We start from the raw sequence: 19977 nt of genomic DNA, 5'->3' as shown, positions 1-19977 counted from the left end.
AACAGGAATCAGTGCTGATCCCCAGTTATGTAAATTTGGATAATAGAAGTTGTATATGAAGGTAAACATGGAGTTGTGAGAGATCAGCTTGTAGAAGAGCAGAACTTTTGCTTCAATAAATGTTTTATATGTATTATTTTGTATTCTTTTTATTGTTGGATCGAATTTTTCATAAATCCTTTTACAGTCCATATAGCTGTAAAGAGGCCCCATGCATTTTGATTTACATACCTGATGGACACACTAAGGAAATGCCAACATCTGGATCAAAAGAGAAGACCAAAGCTGAAACTGCAAAGAAAGAAGTAAGCTTTTGTTTTAGAAAAGTGCAGAATGTATTAATGTACAGGATCAGCCTGCCAAATATATATTTTTTCTTTTTAAGGCTGGTTCAGCTGTAAAAGGAAAATCTGTTCCAGTTGCTGGTGATGCCTCTACTGCAACCTGCACTGCCTCAGAAGACCACCTGGTTATGTACAACAGGGTGACTGCGCAGGGTGATATTGTTCGTGATTTGAAAGCTAAGAAGGCAGCAAAGGAAGATATTGATAAAGCTGTGAAGCAGTTGCTGGCCTTGAAAGCAGAATACAAGGAGAGGACGGGCCAGGAGTATAAGCCTGGAAATCCTCCAGCAGCTTCAAAGCATGAGAACTCTGGTACCCTGGACTGCAAAGCTCTGTATGATAAAGTAGCAGAGCAAGGAGAAGTAGTCCGAAAACTGAAAGCTGAGAAAGCACCTAAGGTGGCTGGCTATACTGCTTTTTTGCTTGTTTGGGTTTGCATAGCTCATTGTCTGTGTAGGCAAATGGGTTCTTTTGATTTAGTGTTTTCATGCTGATGGTAATTTTGACTGGGCTGTGTTCTGGCAAGAGTTGTGTTTTTTCAATGCTTATGATTTAGCTAGATGTATATGATAAATTCTTCGTTAATATTTGTAAAGATGCAAGTAAGTGTCTATGCTTTTTTAGTGCTGAAATGTTGACAGAAGCACTCTCCTCACATGTGAGTTGACGAGTTATCTGAATCTCATCCTTGGGGTAAAAATGTCCCACAGTATTTATTTATTCAGTAAAATAAGACTGAATTGCTGACTTCACAGGGTTGATTTATTTAGAACCTTTTAACAAGAAAGAGGGAAAAAAAGATCCAAATACAACAGATGTATACTAGACACTGTCCTGTCATGGACTGAGTATAGAAAACACAGTTATTAATAACTTTATTCTTTTTATTCTTTCTAATGCAGAGCAAGAAAACCTGTGAAATAATGCATTTTGTGCCTACTAATCAAATACTGTTTGTAGTAGCATCTTGATGGCAACATAAAACGAAATGGGAAGATCTAAACTAGTTTATTGTTACAATTTTGCACAGGATAATAGAAAACAGGATAGTAGAAACATACTAAACCACTCTGAAAAGCTCTACTGAATAATTAAGAAAATTGAATGATGTGCATAAACATCAGATCTTTTCATAAAACATGTGACTTGCACTTCAGAATCTCATATTTCCGCATCTTTGTTTCTCCCTTTTTCTGTCTCTTCCTTTCTTTTACAGGATCAGATAGGTGCTGCTGTGGAAGTCCTTTTATCCCTAAAGGCAGAATATAAACAACAGACAGGCCAGGAGTACAAACCTGGAAGCCCACCTCTAGTCTCTGTCCCTGTTCAGTCTTCTCCTGTTTCTACTCTTCCACCCTCATGTCCAATAGACAGCAAATCTCTATACAGCAAAGTAGCTGAACAAGGCGAAGTGGTCCGCAAACTAAAAGCAGAGAAGGCTTCAAAGGTGTAATAGCAGTTAATTTTTCTGAATGGAACAGTATTTTCAGCTGAGACTAAAGCCTAATGACAAGTTTTGTGAAATTTGGGGAATAAAATATAGCAAAGAATTTCAGTTTCCATAAAGTGCTTTTCTGGTTTCTCCTAAGCTGGTATGGATGACTTCACAGCTTCTGTGATAGTGAGCATGGAGAACCTGAAAAAGAAGTAAACTGGTTTTTTGTTTTTTGTTTTTTGTTTTTTTAATGATGAAAGCAAGCAAAGCAGAATATAGGCAGTAACTTGAAGTCTAGAGAACAGTAATAAATCTGATGGTGGCTTGGTAGTCACGAAGAAACAATTTTTCATTCAGAGTATGAGTATTTACTCCCATTCTCCTGTGCATGGACTGCTAAAACTGCATGGAACTGAGCTGCTTAAATGAAAAACTTGCATGGCTCAGAAATCATCCCTTATGTATACTGCCTGATTAGATCCTGTATCATGTAGCTTATAGATGCTCTGGCTAGGAAGTTTTACAACAGAACTCAGTAATGACACAGCTGCTAGCATGTTAGCTCTAGAATTTTTATTACGACTGTTTGTGTGTTAGTAAGGGTTATGTTACCTTAGCTATGTGTTGCATCTGTGTTGCTTCTGTCTTTGCAACTGCTTTTTTTTTTGCAAACCTGCAACTGCTTTTTTCTCTTTTTTTTTTTTGTTTCAGGAACAAGTAGATGAAGCTGTGAAAGTTCTTTTAAATCTGAAAGCGGAATATAAACAAAAAACAGGTCAAGATTACAAGCCTGGAAATCCACCTTCAGCTCCTCCTTGTGTATCTTCTGCTGCCCTTCCATCTTCTGTATGCTGCAATAACTTGGGACCTTCTAGCTTAGTGGATGCCAAAGCACTTTATGATAATGTAGCTGAACAAGGGGAAGTGGTGCGAAGACTCAAGGCAGAGAAAGCTTCCAAGGTACCGTAGTGAATAATCGCAATTTTTACCAGATTTTTCCACTAGGGGGAAGTCTTTCACCAGGTACAAAGCACCTGTTCTAGTCAAGGCTTAGCCATCAAACTTGCATGCTCTGGTAACGCCCCACAGGTTCATTCTGTTGCTGGATGCTTTCCTGATTCTGAGATATGCATTCTAAATTCTACTAATATAAAAAGTCAAACTAAACTCTGACATCTGGATGAATTGACACAAGCATGGTAGATGTCTATTCTTATTATTGTATTTGTAACAAGTGAAGATAAAATAGTTAGTGTACTGCAACAATAGCAAGGCTTTTCAGAGCTTGACAAATTCAGTTATAGCAGTGGAAAAGGAGACAAACTATGTTTATGGGAATTGTTTTTGTTCCCCTTCACTCCTCCTGCCCCCCTTTATATTTCTGCCTTGTAAAATTGCTTTTCTATGATTTTTTTTTTATTATTTTTTTTTTTAAGCCTTTTTCCAAAACAAGTTTATGTTCTTCAGTGTAGATTCTGCTGCACTTATTAACAGGTTGTAGCTGGCTGGGTGGGGTAGGAGAAACATTCTGGTTGAGATAGCAACACAAGTGTTTGTTTGAGTGTTTAGAGGAGGGCTGTTGAGTCCTTCCTTAACTGCAAAGCATTTATTTTATTGCTAGATGGAGATTTTATTTTCGTAGCCTAAAAATTAATGCTCCTTGTCAATTCTGTGTTTAATTCTTATCTTGCTATTTGTCCTTCACACAGGGTGAAATAGATGAAGCAGTAAAACTCCTCCTTTCTCTAAAAGGTGACTATAAGGAAAAGACTGGACAGGACTACAAGCCCGGACATCCGCCAGTAGCTCAGAATTCTTTGCCCCAAGCATCAAATACAGTAGCAAGTGGTCCTGACACAACTGAAGCTAAAGCTCTGTTTAACAAAGTAGCTCTTCAAGGAGATGAAGTTAGGAAATTGAAAGCAGAAAAAGCAGAAAAGGTAAAAAACAAAAACAGAACAAAACAAAGCAAAAAAACCCCAAAATACTGTAATAGAAAATTTAAATCTGAAAACTTCAAGTTTAAATCTAAAATTTCACAGCAATTGCGATTATCAGAATTCAAATGCAGCCTGTATCTGAAATGTGCTTTTAAAATTGTTCCTATCAGATATGATCCTTGGTGTATTAAAACCTTTAAGTATTGACTTTTGCGGAGGTTTTTTCCCCAACGCTGTGTGGAAGTCTATAATGCCATATCATAGATCCATTTTATTTTTTTTGATGGAGCCATATTATTCCTGTGATTTCTGTGTAACTTTCATTTTTTGTTCTTCAAGGAAAAGATAGATGCAGCTGTTAAAGAGCTTCTTCAGCTGAAGGCCCAGTACAAGTCTGTTGCTGGAGTTGATTATAAACCTGTTTCTGCTAGTAGTGCTGATGACAAAGACAAAAAGAAGAAAGAGAAAGAGAACAAGTCAGAAAAGCAGTGTAAGCAACAGAAACAAAATGATGGACCAAAAAAAGAGCCTTTGCAAGGACAGAGTGGTAATGAGCTCTCTTCAAATGGGCCAGGAGAGGGTCAAGGCCCTAAGAAACAAACCAGGTAAAGATTAGATCCTTAATCTATTTGATAAAAGCCTGCACTGTTTACCTCCATTCAGACTTCAGAGTTTTGCAAGTTTCTAATTTCACTCGAAAGCATTAAAGATTACAAAATAATAGTTTATATTCAGCATCAAGCAAAAACAAATTACTGAAGTTTACTTAGTGTCTGTTTTACCTCAGAATCCCTCTGAGCAGAACTCTGCCTAGCCCCTAGCCTGTAGAAAGCACAAGGTAATGTGCACAGTCTGTTACTATGGTTCAGCTGTCATTGGGAACTTGCTGTGTTTTATTTGCTTCTGCAAATGTTCTGCTGCGTCTTCCTCACTACAAAACCATGGGTTGGAGTTGGAGAAATCAAAGCCTAGTGCTTTTTTTTTTTTTTTTTTTTTTCCCAGTTATATCAGGTTTACAAAGTATTTACTGTGTTTACCTTGAGAATTATATAATCCAGAGCAAGGCACTTTGGATGCTAATGCTACAACTCTCCAGAGATGATTGCTGTGCATTCCATCTCCTGCTCCCATACTGAAAGTTTAGAGGTTTTTTATATATTACAGCATATATTATGCAACACTGCCTGTTTCCTATTTCAGATTTATAGTTTAGGACTCAACATCCCTAGTAGTAGAGCTAGAGATATGGTTATTTTTTAATAGAAATTATGCTGGGATAATTCACCCTTAATTTTCTCTGTTCATCAAGGTATGCAAAGTGTGCTTTTATCTATTGTTATTTGAGTCTGGTAAAAAAAAAATGAGGGAGTTTGGCCTTTGCTAGGATTTTGGAGATTGACTGTTTATCTTTATTTTGATTGTAGAATGTTTTCTATGTTAGAGTGACTGATGTGTTTAATTGGATAATTCAAGTTGCTTCTTTTTCTTGAAACTATAGTTCCAGGTTGGGTAAGAAATAAACAAACAAACAGCCCAAACCAAAGAAAAACTCACAAATTAGCAAACAAACAATTAAAAAAAAAAACAAAAAAAACAATCAGATTAACATAGCTTGCATGTGTTAGTTTTATGTTCCTATGGAACGTGCTTGGGCTTTTTAGTGCAATATTGTGAGGATCTTAAATGCAACCTTGATGAAAATTAGAAGGGTTTAAAAGGTGAAAAAGAAATAGATCTGTTTTTATAAAATATTCTTCTTATGCCAGGTGAGGAACTGCTAGCAGTCCATACTAAACTATTCATATTTGAACTGTCAGGGGGAAAAAAAATTGGGGAAAAAAATTGGCATTACGAAGTGAAATTCAAGCATTGCATTCTGTTCTCTGCACCCTCCTTCTGCCCACTTAAGGTCCATACCCCGCTCTCAAATTTAAAAAGAAAGATTAAGATAAAATTTACTGCTAAATGCTCAGTGACTCAAATCTGATTGTTCTCTAAAACCATAGGTTGGGTCTAGAAGCTAAAAAAGAAGAAAATCTCGCAGAGTGGTTCTCTCAGGTAAGTGCACACTAGTGTTAATTAAATAATTATTTTATCCTCTTGTTAATCAGGATCTGCTTTGATTTTATATCTTATCTAGTATTTCTATTTTTTTTCCCCATGTAAATCAATATGCCTACTCTTGTGTTCTTGCCACTGTCTTAAACAGAAGTGATAGATTGAAGACCGAGGTAGCTGTTCTTAGGGAATAAAATAAACAACAAAACCCCCAGTCTGGTGTGTCAACCCTTTCATGCTTCCCACTATATCTGTGTGTTTCCACATTGTGTGTGCTGCACAAAACTTTAGTGAAATAATGGGAGTGTCACAGGCATGAAAATGTTGGTTCATCCCAAGGTTATGTGTAACAAGAGGTATCATCTGTTGGTAATGAAGGAGTTTGCTGGCTCACAAGGTACAAAACAATCAGAACAGAAATTACTTGTTTAGGTTACGCTATCTATGAAAGATTGTAAATAGATATCTGTGCTGTGTTATCAGATATCAGTGTATGTTATCTCTTACTCCTACTACTCCAACCTTTGCATGTACACAAACAAATAAAAAATGCTTTTTAACATGAGCTCGAGAAGGTTCTTAAGGAAACACAGTTATTTGGTTTTTGGAAGCTTGGTTCCTGTCTCTAACTTAGATTCATGAAATTCAGTTTCTGAGTTTGTTGTTCAGATTTGTTATTTAACTTAATATTCCTGGTAAAACTTCTATCACAGGTAACAGAAATAGTCTCTATGGCTAACTTTGCTAAATTTTGAGCCCAAATACTTTTAAATAGGAGATCTTTCTTGAGTTGCATGCCATAGGCTTGAATTACTGAATATTCTTTCTGTACGAGGTTGGAACTTAAGTTTCTAATGTTTTTTGAAAGGTGATCACAAAAGCAGAGATGATTGAATACTATGATGTGAGTGGCTGTTATGTTCTTCGTCCTTGGGCTCATGCCATTTGGGAAGCTATCAAGAATTTTTTTGATGCTGAGATCAAGAAACTTGGTGTGGAAAACTGCTACTTCCCCATGTTTGTGTCCCAGGCTGCACTAGAGAAAGAGAAGAGTCATATTGCTGATTTTGCCCCTGAGGTATACTTCAAAACTTTAATATGAGTATAAGAAAACCCAACCCATTAGTCCACAGCTGGGCATGAAAGCAGATTTTCTTCAAACTCGTTTGATTCTCTTTTATTTATCTGTTTTTTCCTTTAGGTTGCTTGGGTCACAAAATCTGGGAAAACAGAACTCGCTGAACCGATTGCTATACGCCCCACAAGTGAAACAGGTAGACTTCTTCTCATGCAGTTCATCTGTAAAGGAATCAGTACAGTAAAGGTTATAAATGAGAGTCCTTTCTGGAAAGAGGAGACTTGTCTTTTAGAATGTTTTCTTTAAATCCTTACCATATTTCATAAATTCTGCTGCAGCTTACAGCAAATGTCACAGACAGTCACAATGGACTTCTTTTGAAAATTTACACCTCAGAATTTTTTTTATTAATATCCTGATGATCAACTGACTGTGACTGAGAAAAACATTGGTTTTTTTGTTTGTTTGTTTTTAAAAGTATTTTTGCAAATAAAATTCTTCGTCTCATAATTCATTTTGTAATGTTCTTTTGACAACAGTTGTGAAACTAAATTTTACTAAAGTTTCCTTTAAGTAATTTATATAAACACTTTAAGACTTAATGCTGGATGATTTTTAAATGAGTCAAGCCTGGTACAGTGTCTTGAAATCTTGATATCAATAGATTTTTATTGGTGAATGTGAATATATTTGCATACTATAAGCCAGTGACTGAAAGTGTGTCATTAGATAGTTAAGCTTTGGATTGATTTGATCCACATCCTGCATAAGAACAAGCAAGCTGTTTTCTAACAAAACAGGATAAAATGAAAATACTTCTTTCACCAAAAATGTATGCTAAAACAAATATGTTTTAAAGAAAACTATAGCATGAAAGTGTGGTTCTCAAGTAGAGAATATTGTTTATGTGTAGCGAAGAGAAAGTTTTGGTGTAAAGTGACTGCATTATGCAGAGAACCCAGACTGCTTTCCTCTTTTCACAGTTATGTATCCTGCATATGCAAAATGGGTGCAGTCACACAGAGATCTTCCTATCAAGCTTAATCAGTGGTGCAATGTTGTGGTATGTCAGCATGTAATTTCTAACTGAAGTGATTTATTTTAAGTGCACTGTAGATCATTTGTCCCATGTGGATATGGCTTAATGATACTAATTACAGAACATATTTCATGGCAGAAGTATGAATGTGGTTTATATGACTTTATTTATCCCTAATTCTTAGTGAAACTCCTTCCTAATATATACTGTTGATGGTATCATGTGAGTATGAATCTATGAATAGTTGATTTTTTTAGCTTTATTTGGAATTTTTGAGCTTTAAATTCAAAGGTTAGTTTATTTTTAATAAATAATTTGAGACTGTGGTGCTCATTTTGACATTCATTTTCTTTTTCCTGTTGTCTTTTGTTTCCAGCGTTGGGAGTTCAAACATCCTCAGCCTTTCCTTCGCACTCGTGAGTTCCTTTGGCAAGAGGGTCACACAGCATTTGCAACATATGAAGAAGCTGCAGAGGAAGTAATAAAGCAAATGTGCTTTTGCTTTCAGAAAGTTATCTTACTCCATAGCAATGCAAACAAAACTTTTTAACTAGAGCTTGGTGAAAAAATCAGTCTCCTTTTCTTTGAGAGCCCTCATGAAAAGTGTCAGCTGTGCTAGAACCTTTGTTTTTTCTCAGGTGTAATCTACTGGTGTGTCTTTAGTTATTTCAAACAATATGATAAGATTAAAGAGTGTGATCTTTAAATAGGATGTTTTATTTCCTTAAAAAGCAGGGAAGTTCACTTACTACTTGCTAAAAATTGTAACGCTTAAAGACAGGCTTCACTGAATATTGTTGATCCCTAGCAGATGTTCAAACTTTAACATGGGGACTCAAAGTCAATATAACCACGGCTTTTTAGCATGAGTTGTTTTGTTTTCTCTCACAGTCTATAGTTGTTTTCATTCACAGAATAGATAAAATTCAAAGCAGTGGAAGAAATTTTTTTTTATCACAATCTTGAGGAAAATATTGGATTTTGGAAGTTCTAGGTATTGCTTTTTTTTTTTTTTTTTCCAGTATTCTGGGAATAAAAATATTTCTGTTTTTAGCAAATGCAAAATACTGAGTAATTCCTAAAGCAGTTTGTTTGTTGTAGGTGATGCAGATACTTGATCTTTATGCTCAAGTGTATGAAGATCTCCTAGCAATACCTGTTGTGAAAGGAAGGAAGACAGAAAAGGAGAAATTTGCTGGGGGTGACTATACAACAACTGTAGAGGCATTTATATCTGCCAGTGGAAGAGCTATCCAGGTATTTCTTGAATATATATATTTTTTTAACAGTTATTTTCCAGTAAAAATGGCAAGATGATGAAAGCTCTAAATTTGTTAAGGTTAACCAGCAGAATTTTTTTTGCGTGCAACTATTTTAGGGTGCAACATCACATCACCTAGGACAGAACTTCTCGAAGATGTTTGAAGTCATGTTTGAAGATCCAAAGAAACCAGGAGAAAAGCAGTATGCATATCAAAATTCCTGGGGCATTACAACTCGAACTATTGGTGTAATGACAATGATTCATGGAGACAACATGGGATTGGTGCTCCCACCTCGAGTAGCTTGTGTTCAGGTGTGTAGAAATTGTTCACAATATGCCTTTAACTTTTAACTACTATTTTTTTTCCATTTCCTGTCTTGGAATTCGTGAGGTTTTCATATTGGGAACTGAAAATGTTTTAATGTACAACAGGAGCTAATTCTAGAACATTCTCTACAAAGTTAATACACTTTCTTCAGGTGCTTGTGATGAACAATCTCCCTTTCATAATCCATCAGTTGAAAATAATTGTCTCACTTGGATGAAATAGGGACATGTATTCCTTACTTCTGAGATCATGAAAGAAATTACTGGGACACAATATTTGTTTAAGCTTATTAAAAAAAAAAAAAAATTAGAACCTAGTTATTATAGAATGTGAAATATCTGTCACGTTACATTGCAGGTTGTAATTATTCCCTGTGGTATCACAAATACTCTTTCTGAAGAGGACAAAGAGGCTTTATTGAAGAAATGTAATGAGTATCGTAAAAGGCTGCTTAGTGCTAATGTCCGTGTACGTGCTGATTTAAGAGACAACTATTCACCTGGCTGGAAGTTCAATCACTGGGAACTTAAGGTATGTTTTTTTCCTAGGGAGGATTTCAAATACCCTCTGGGGGATACATAGGGGGCACATATGTGTGCCTTGTATTCTGAAAGTAATTGTTTTTTCTAAATGAAGCCTGATAAGCACCTGTATATCATGCTCTTGCATGTTCAGAAGGCCAGTGGTATCCTGGGCTGCAGCAAAGGAAAGGTAGTCAGCAGGGCAAGGTAGGTGATTGTCTCCCTCTACTCTGCACTTGCGGGGCCCCATCTGGAGTGCTGCATCCAGGCTTGGGGCCCACAGTACAGGAGGAATGTGGAGGGTTAGGAAGATGATCAGAGGGCTGGAGCACCTCCCCTGTGAAAGACTGAGGGAGCTGGGCTTCTTCAGCCCGGAGAAGAGAAGGCTCCTGGATGTCCTCATTGCTGCCTTCCAGTACTTGAAGGGAGGGAGCTTACAAGTAGGAGGGGAACTGACTTTTTACATGGTCTAATGGTAATAGGACAAGGACAAGGTGGAATGACTTATAAGAGGGAAGATGATAGGTTAGATGTTAAGAAGAAATTATTTACTCAAAGGGAGGGGAGGTGTTGGCACATCTGCCCAGATAGGTTCTGGATGCTTCATTTCTGAAGGTTTTCAAGGCCAGGTTGGATGGGATCCTGGGCAGCCTGATCTGGTGGATGGCAGCCCTGCCCACAGCAATGGGGTTGGAACTAGATGATCTTTAAGGTCTTCTGCAAGACCAGATTAGCAAAATTAGCTAATCTGTGATTTGAGTATTCTGCTTACTGATAAATGAAGTGCTTTCTGAGACTTCACAGTTTGCTGGGACATGCATATTATTAGCACATCCTGAACCTACCTTATATACCTAGAAAATCAACTGCATGTTTAAAAATTTGTATGAAGTGATTAAAGGTGTCAACAGTATGTCATTTGCACACAATGGAACAGAGAAGGTAAACCTGTACAGCTGTAACAAAGAAAAGAGTGATTTTGTTGATTTAAAACACTTATGTTGCCCCTCATTTGTTAGTTGTTTGTTTCATCAGAAATAATAGTCTTTTGAAAAATAAAAATAGCAGAGCTGAGTGAAACAGTGCTAATTAGAAATGGACAGCATATTGAGTAATGCCATGTCTGGAATTTGAAATTAGTTGGAATATGTTCATCTTCAGCATAAATTGATGGAGACTCCCTGAGCTGTTAAAAGTTTTTGTGTTCAGGTTCTCTTTCCTTTTCCTTTAACCTCTTATGTTTTTTAAAGTGGAGCTGTAATACCAATAGTCCACGTTAGGAAGCTTTTAAAAAATACAACAAAAATCAGGTTTACCAAGGAGGTGCAGCAGGATGCAAAATTGATGCTTTTTATAAAATCGATGAGAATATTCTGCATAAGTCATTTATATGTGCAACCTTATACTTGTATTGTAGTTAAATGTCATTAGTGTGTATGTATACATGTACACACTATATATTTATAAAATTGTCTTGTGTTCCCAACACTCCCTGAATTTCCTCTTCTCCCCCCAAAACAATCTCACAAACAAAGCTCTGGCATTTTATCTTCTTGGCTTAAATTTTGACAGAACAAGAACAGTCAGAATATGCAAACTACATCTTCAACTACAGGCAAAGTGTAGTCATTTTACTGAGTACTTAATAAGGAAGTATAATAGGGTACAAAAATATATATACAAGGGTACTAAAGTTATAAATACAAAAGGAAACTGTAAAGTATTTTGCCTATCTGCTTCTCAGCACATTTCCGACATGGAAGCACTAAATATTTTTGGCTGAGTTTTAATTATGGAGGCCATTTTTTCTATATGCCGTAAGTTAAAATGATTTTGATGTTATTTGATACAGTTTTGAACAGCTTTTTCTGTAGCTTTGCAGGAGGAGTACATAAATCTTCCTTCAGATGGATTTCACTCCATTGTTCATACATTTTAGCATAAAGACTTTGAGTTATGGAGAATCATTTAGAAGCTGTGAACTTGAAGAAATTTCTGAGAACAAAGTTAATGGGAAGCTTGGCTAAATATCTGTGATGTTTTTAACTTTTAGCTTACTGATGAGATTTCTTTTACATGGAATAAAACTGCATGCACCTCTACCTATGCTCTTATGGACTCTGCATACAGCTTGCAATCCACATGAGCAGGATGTAAAGGAAAATACATGAGACTTGGTAGACTCCTAACTGACCAGTAAAATGAAATCTTTGCTTGCCTGTACATGAGAGATGAGAAATTACATAGTTCCTATCACTGAAGTTTATGGGGAATAAAAGCTCTAAAAACAAGATTTGCACTATTTGGGGTAACTGAGTGTAGTATCAGCAGTGTTTTAACACTCTTGATATCACATGTTGGCACAGATGCAGTCTCCAAACTAGCAAAACATGACTGCAGCAAGATATCATGCACAAGTGAAAAGGCTGTGAATGGGAAAGACAGAAATTGGTTATCATTGTACTGCTTTTACTCATTTATTTCATTTTTGTATTTTTACTAATGTATTTACTAATACATTTTCGTATTTTTACTAATTTATTTATTTTACTCATTTATTTCAAAGAACTTAAATATTTGAAGGAGTTCCATGTTAAAACTGTTCTTTAAAGCAAAATAAAAGAGGAAAGTAACTCCTGTGAGATTTGTGTACTCATTATAGTTTGTCACTTTTTTTTTTTTCCCCCACAAAGGGTGTACCTGTCAGGCTTGAAGTGGGACCACGAGACATGAAGAGCCAACAGTTTGTAGCTGTCAGAAGAGACACAGGACAGAAGCTGACCTTTTCGGAACATGAGGCAGAAGAGAAACTGAAGCAGATTTTGGAGGAAATCCACGCTAATCTATACAACAGGTAAATTGAGAGAGGTAGAAATGCCTGTGGTAATCACAGATGTTCTTAAGATGATAGAATAATTTCCTCAAGTCATTGATTGAACTGTGCAGAAAGATGGGTTTGGACCACCTTTCTGATAGTAGTAGTTCATTTTTCTACCTCTGAAACTTACTCACCTGCAGTGATTAAAAGCTTCCTTTAGGTCATGAAAGAGAATGCCAAAGATTATGAACTTCCTTACAAGAACTCAGTGAAGTATTTTTTTTTTTTTAATTAATAAATAGTTAACAGGATAATTTTGTACAAGATTCATTCCTGAAATATGCTCTTGGTAGGGAATTTTGGAAGACACAAAGTTGACGAGAAGTTGAAGATCTGTTTTCGAAGTTTGTGTTAAGGCCATATGTTCTATTGATTTTCATATGATTGTTTGCTCATAAGCAATGCTTTTAAACTGTTTGCAGTTACTTCATATGCCAAATCTCCTACGTGCCAATCACTGCAGAGTTTTACTGCTGGAATATACTGTCGTCTGTGGTGATGCCATTTACTTACAAGCAAAATATGTTTACTTATTCAGAATTGGAATATTAGAATGCTTTCTAACTAAATTGAAAGAAAACCTATCTCCACAGTATCTATCTGTTTGTATCTACAGCTGGCCAGTATTGAACTGATAAGCAAAACAGTGTGAATGAGCATAGTAAAATACGCAGCAGCCTGTATAGCCTGTTAGTGGTCATTCAAAATTTTATCTTTTTGGTGGCAGGACTAGTAGAAAAACATAATTGGAATGAATATATAGTTCTTCTTCTTCTAACTTTTTGTTTTGACAAACTCTGAAAATTTGGTTCTGTTGGCCAATGAGGTTAAGTGTTAATCTATCTTGAGTTCCCCCCATCTCTTTTTTACAGAGCTTCTGAAGACTTAAGAAATCATATGGTGGTGGCCAATAATATGGAAGACTTTCAAAAGGAGCTTGATTCAGGAAAGGTAAGGAAACTTACTTCATTCCAAAATCCTGGTAAAAGCCTTCCTCTGCTTTCTGTTTCTAATGAATAGTTGGAGGCTAGAAATTTCAAAGCCTATAAACGTACACACATACTTCTGTAGTTTTATGGAACTCTGCCCTAAAAAGTATATGGAAGTGTTTCCTATGGAGTTACTCTAAGGGAGATTAGTTTTTCCAAATTTTTTGGATAAGTTTTTTAATGTATTTATTCTTGCTGAAATACTGTGTTCATTGCAAATTCTGGTGCTAATGTAAGGAGTGACATCAAGTCCTGAGGTAACTTACATCGCTGTGGTTTGATTTGCATTTAAAATGTTCTCTTTTTATTACTAAGTGCTTTTCAGATATATTAATATAAATATTTTGTTCAGATTATGATAAGCTACTGTTACTATGTTAATAAAAAACAGTGAAAAACACTTCTCTTGTAATAGTGTCTAAGTTAAGAGTCTAAAGTACATTCTACTTTTGTCAAAGATTTGCCTTTATGATCCAGGTCAAAGCCACTGGGTTCATTTAGAATTACTGGGAGTCAGTACTCACCTTGAAATGATATGTAAAATAGGAGGTAGTACTGTCAGAGCCTTGGAATGAATCATTAAGGCTGTGTATTTTATAGAGTTGTACCAATTAGATCTAGTCTGAAAATTTCAGAATTTCTAATGGAAAATGCTAGCATGTCATAAACCCAGTTACTTCAGTTGACTTCAGATATATCTTTATAAGTTAATCTTAGCCTTGGCAATCCATTGTGCTCAATTATTGCTGCTTCTATTGCACTTGAATCCAATTTATAACAAGTTTTGGAGTAATAATTGTGAACTTCAGAGGAGGGGCTGATTTTAGCATTCTTATGGAGTGGAGGATATGGGGTTGGTTGTTTTTTTTTGTTTTTTTTTAGACATTCTTTATGCATAGATAATAATAGATAATAGTAATGTTGCCTAATGTTCCTCTACAAAACTAAATACAAGATTGAAATATGCTGTTTCCAAATAGGTTGAGGCTCTTCCTGCTGACTGCAAAGTACGATTTTGTTCATGCAGGTCTCTGTAAGGCATCAGATGATTCTGGTGGTAGATTTAAAGACAAAAAATCTTTAGTCTTTGATTAGCAAACAATTCTGATCTGTATTGGTGTGTAAATAGTACTACCACTCCTGTGTGTTGTGATTTCAGGATGTATCATTATCTATTTTTCACTTTCTGAAATAAGCTCTGCTTGAAACTGTATTTGTCTATCTTCAAGACAGAAACAGTCAAGGAAAATGTAAACTTACGTGTAAAAATTATTAAAATGGAGAGTTCAGTTCATTGCAAAAACGGAGTGTGAAGTTAATTCTAAAAGGTGATTTATGTACATGTAAAAACTATAGTTTTGATGAATGCTGTAGGTACCCCCTTTTTTCCCCAGCTACTGCAGATGATCTCAAATGATACTGTACAGTGTGATCTTCAATGGGCAGTTACTGAGTTTTATGTATGGCTAGAGGAGGAATTGCACTCTTTGTTCAATATAGTTTAAATGTAGTTTAATATATAGTGAAACTTGGAAATATGAACAAGTAAAATCTTCCAAATTGAAGATGCTAACACCATTTTAGTACTTAGGTTCCAGAAGTTTATTCTAATCACCGTATCTGTATGGAGAAAACTGAGTTACGTTGTTTTATGACTTCCTGTCTACCTGTAGATGTTTTATGGACCATATATTATGGCAAATATATTCTGTAATTTCTTTAAATTATACCGCTAGCACTGGGTATGGTTTTAAAAAAGTCTTTAAACTGAACTACTCCTGCTTTATTGCTGTTACTCCTTTCCCCTGACTGTAAGTGAAATGTAGTCTGTTAGTTCTTCAAACATATGGGCTGCTTCTGTGTTGGTTTTTTTTTTTAAGTCTTTTTTTTTTAAGCTCTATGCAAAGTTCAGTTCAAGCTGTAAGAACAGTTCTTTGCTATGGAAAGTTCTTTGCACAGAGAATGGTGAGGTGCTGGCACAGGCTGCCCAGAGAGCTTGTGGATGCCCCGGAATACCTGGAGGTACTCAGGGCCAGATTGGATGGGCCCCTGGGCAGCCTGGTCTAGTATTAAATGAGGAGGTTGGTGGCCCTGCATGCGGCAGGGGGGTTGGAGATTCGTGATCCTTGAGGTCCCTTCCAACCCTGGCCATTCTGTGATCAGTGCGCCTTATTCATAGTGTTGATAGAATGAAAATGACTGTGCAGTCAGAATTTAGTTGCTCTATTGCCTTCAGCTATTAGCATTACACGAGTGCTTGTGTGGGTGCAGGGGGTGTCTTTTTTTACCAGTAATCATAATTTTTAGGAGTCAACATAATTTCCACTACAAATCTACTAAAAATATAAAACATCTGTAAAATGAGGTTCAGCACTTGAAAGAGATCTGTTACGCTCGCCAAGCTGGGTACTGATTATATGAGACTTCACATCTACTTTCTCAGTTTTCAGCTATCTAACATTGAAACCAACTGAAATCATACACCGTTTTTTTTTTTTCTACAAGAAAAATGTGCGCTTGGTGGTTCAGTTTTATCTTTAAATACACTACTGTCTTACTCAGAAAATATGAAAAGTCATTGTACTGGAATTAAACTGGGAAGGCGCTGTCTTGCACTGTGTAACCAGATGTTTATTCTGCAGTTTGAAAAGTTCAAACTTTTCCTGAAAAACGGGGTATTTCCAAGAGAAAACAAAATTTATGCTTTCCACACGTAGCAGATGTGTTACATTTAAAAGAAAAAAATATATTAGCACCCTGTCTTCATTTAAATTCTGTGTTGGGTTTCTTCATGGAGCTCAGTGGAAGGATGACTAGGCTTACATATTTCTCTGTTGGGAATGGGCTATTAAATTTTAATTAAAGCAATGAGAAATGTTCCTACTTTGAGATACCTGTCAAATCTTAAGGTTTAGGATTGTTCCAGAGACAAGGAGGAGTTCTTTTGTGGATCTATAACTGACTTTTTTTTTTTCTCCACTCCTTTGCTCCTTTCCATTTCAGATAGTACAAATCCCTTTTTGTGGAGAAAGTGAGTGTGAGGATTGGATCAAGAAGACCACTGCCAGGTAAAATATAAGTGAACTGGAAAGCATCTACTGGAATCAAAACAAAGATGTTTGAATGTAAAACAGTATGTAGGATACCTGTTGGTATGGCAGAAATGTACTCTTCACCCTTGACCCTTGCTGTCCTGCATAGTTCAGCATACTTAGTCCCTTAGTTTTGACACTTTCAGAGTAGCTAGTGTGCATTTGAGATTTTACGGATGGTACACCTTGCATCTTTGTTTTATAAGAAGTGCTTTTATTTACGAATATGCTTTTATTTCAGAGATCAAGATCTTGAGCCTGGTGCCCCCTCCATGGGAGCAAAAAGTCTTTGCATACCTTTCCAGCCTCTCCGTGAACTGCAGAGTGGGGAGAGATGTGTCTGCGGCAAGAACCCTGCCAAGTTTTACACCCTCTTTGGTCGTAGTTACTAAACTGCTAATGGAAGCACCTTCTCCTTTATCTGTGAATTGAACTTTTTTTTAATAAGACTGAAATAGGCCCCAAACGTAATCAGTTTTGCGACTTTTTAGATAATTCAGAAAAAAACAAACAACAACAAAGCCATAAACCATAAACACCCCCAATGTCAGTCTTAGACTAGCAGTACTTCGCAGACTTTTCTGTAAACACCTCTAATAATAAACATGTACTATGAGCTGTAATGTGCTTTTGTTTCTTTACGTGTTGCTGAGTGGAGGGGACAGAATACGCCTTGTTCATGTCTAATATTTCATTTTTTAGTTCATATGTTTTCTTGTACTCCATGAGAACGTGCCTAAAAGATTGGAGAGAACGTCATCAACGCTCCAATACAGTTCCTACGCAAACTTCTTAGATAAGACATCTGCTTTTGATTTTGCCTTCAAAGCTTGTAAATCTTTCAATTTTCAGTGCAGACTTTTAGGCGAGATGAATTCTACTCTTTTTGAAAACTCTCTTTTGAGGCAGGTGCTCCAAGGAATATATTCATCCCACTGTGAAACACATTTGAAAGCCTGTCTTTAATTAAATGTCACGTTGTTAGCGAGATGTAGGTGAATGACTTTGCAAAGGTCTGTTTCTCTTATCTTATAACCTCGCATTTATAGTTGTCTTATGCAGATACCGCAATCAGTTGTTTATAGGCAATCTGAAAAGCTGTTTTCAGTGCTGAAGATTTTAGACTGTGGTTCTGTTAATTACAAGCTTCTTAAAGTCTTTTTTTCTTCTTCACTTACTAGGTGTTGCTTCCACAGAGAAGGCTACGTATTGCAGAGGGTCTGAAATAATTTGGGGAGAGGAAATAGTATAGGATTGGCTTAAAAAAAACAAAAAGTCTCAGCAGTACACAAAATGTAACAGTTGCATGGCACATGTTTAACTTGTTCCTTGCTTTCTGCTAAGTTTGAAGACTGTTTCCCTAAACCCCTTGACTTGAAGGGAAAATTTGCCAATTAAAAAGTAGAACCAGCAAGATTGTCCCCGAACTCTTCCTGGAACTGTATGCAACATGAATCCCTGCTTTTTTACAGAAAAAAACCCCACATCATTAAGAACACATGAGCAGTTTCAGCTCTCATTAAAATGCTTTATGACATCAGTATTTTAAAATTGACGTTATGTAAGCTTCTAATAGTGCAGAACAAAGAAAAGGCAAAACTAAATGCAATCTTTAACACTGAAACCTTATCAGTCTGAACAAACAGCCAACCTTCAACCAGTTGGCTTGATCACAGTCATGAGTAAACATGTTGACAGCGCTGTTCTCAGAACTGAGTCGCTCTCAGTCTGCAGTGGGTTTGTTTGATTTTTTTTGTTGTTCCTTCCCCATCTCCATAGCACATTTCTTTCTGGTCATTCTGGAGCTTGAAGTGTCTGGAATGTGATGACTCATCTGTAGGTCTTTCCTGTGGTCATCTTCCACAAAGGAGAGACAAACTTCTGTCTGACAGACGCTACTGTCAGGTATCCTTCCACCACAAGCACAGTCTGAGCTGCATGCAAAGCTTTATACAGACAGCCACACTTAACTGCATTGATATGAGAAAAAAAAAAAAAAAAAGATAGTAACTCATCTGTTAGTTACTCACTATATGAAGTAGAATAAGATAATGCAGATGATTAAATGATACTACTTTGTGCTTATAATAGAACTGCAGACCTCTTAGTGTTATTTCTTACACTTGCACACTGATAAAGTTTGGATTAAATACTATAGAAACACAGGATTTAGTGGAACTGCCTTAAGTAGTGCTGCTCTCTACTGACAAAACTGAGAACACTTGAGCATTGTAGCTCTACTGCAAAGAGAATGCTTGAACTCATATTTTGGGAATTGAAACCTTGTATAAAGTGGGACTCAGAGCTCTGAAAATGAAACCTGGCCCATTCCCAATGGTAGGAGAATAACTGTTGAAAAAAATCTCACTTTCCGCACTGTGTTCAGATGATAAAAAGATTTTGTTCAGAATCACTTTAATCCAAGAAGGAAAAAGCTGGAAATAAAATGGTAGCACAAATGGGAGAGGATGAAGAAGAAGAACAATGTATACAGGTTTCAGCGTCTTCATTTATTTTCCTGATTCCCTCTAAAGGGACTACTGGTGTTCGGAGAACAAAACCTCAAGAGCTGTGGCTGCAACGTTCAGGTAGACAAATGGCCAAATGTTAAGAATTACATCTGTTGGCAGGCGCTGCTTCTAGCATAGCAGACTGAACTTTAAGCATAAATATTTTGGCTGCTGAATCCCCATGAGAAATTAAAAAAAAAAAAAAAAAAAGTAGAGGTGAGTGTTTGAGTTTTTTACTTTGAGTTAATTCACCTTGGGAAGTCTAAGGCCAGCAAGGACAATTGGTCAGCTCAGGTTATCAATGTTATTATCTTATCTGTCTTTGGAGGTACCGCATGCCATTTCCTTCCGTTTTATCTTGTAACTGTGTTATGTATCTACACAGATGGACATAACAAACAAAAACTGGATCATAAACTTTTCAAGGAAGGCACTCGTTCTTATCTATACTGCTTGGTGTGCTTTTAGTGGCCAGATTTCCTTAACTGCTGGGATTGGGGA

At 36.4% G+C, this 19977-nt stretch overlaps 1 protein-coding gene across 2 annotated transcripts in view; it reads left to right on the top strand.

The window, feature by feature from the left end:
- EPRS1 (glutamyl-prolyl-tRNA synthetase 1) overlaps positions 1-17589 on the top strand; it is a 38378-nt gene extending 20789 nt beyond the window's left edge. The window contains exons 17-34 of one of the 2 annotated variants that reach the window (XM_052696663.1): positions 188-305; positions 386-742; positions 1561-1791; positions 2491-2739; positions 3489-3719; positions 4059-4324; positions 5726-5777; positions 6646-6855; positions 6979-7051; positions 7839-7918; positions 8271-8372; positions 8996-9151; positions 9273-9470; positions 9844-10017; positions 12701-12861; positions 13758-13836; positions 16878-16942; positions 17208-17589. In XM_052696663.1, the coding sequence (XP_052552623.1) occupies positions 188-305; positions 386-742; positions 1561-1791; positions 2491-2739; positions 3489-3719; positions 4059-4324; positions 5726-5777; positions 6646-6855; positions 6979-7051; positions 7839-7918; positions 8271-8372; positions 8996-9151; positions 9273-9470; positions 9844-10017; positions 12701-12861; positions 13758-13836; positions 16878-16942; positions 17208-17358 (2953 nt within the window). In that variant the 3' untranslated portion in view covers positions 17359-17589. The remainder of the gene's footprint in view (positions 1-187; positions 306-385; positions 743-1560; positions 1792-2490; positions 2740-3488; positions 3720-4058; positions 4325-5725; positions 5778-6645; positions 6856-6978; positions 7052-7838; positions 7919-8270; positions 8373-8995; positions 9152-9272; positions 9471-9843; positions 10018-12700; positions 12862-13757; positions 13837-16877; positions 16943-17207) is intronic. The other variant, XM_052696672.1, reaches the window with a different exon arrangement.
- Positions 17590-19977: the final 2388 nt, after the last annotated feature.

The sequence above is a fragment of the Tympanuchus pallidicinctus genome, unplaced genomic scaffold (assembly GCF_026119805.1).
Source record: "Tympanuchus pallidicinctus isolate F22 unplaced genomic scaffold, pur_lepc_1.0 scaffold1, whole genome shotgun sequence".
In the NCBI taxonomy this organism is placed as follows: domain Eukaryota; kingdom Metazoa; phylum Chordata; class Aves; order Galliformes; family Phasianidae; genus Tympanuchus; species Tympanuchus pallidicinctus.
This window is presented reverse-complemented; position numbering and strand designations above follow the sequence as displayed.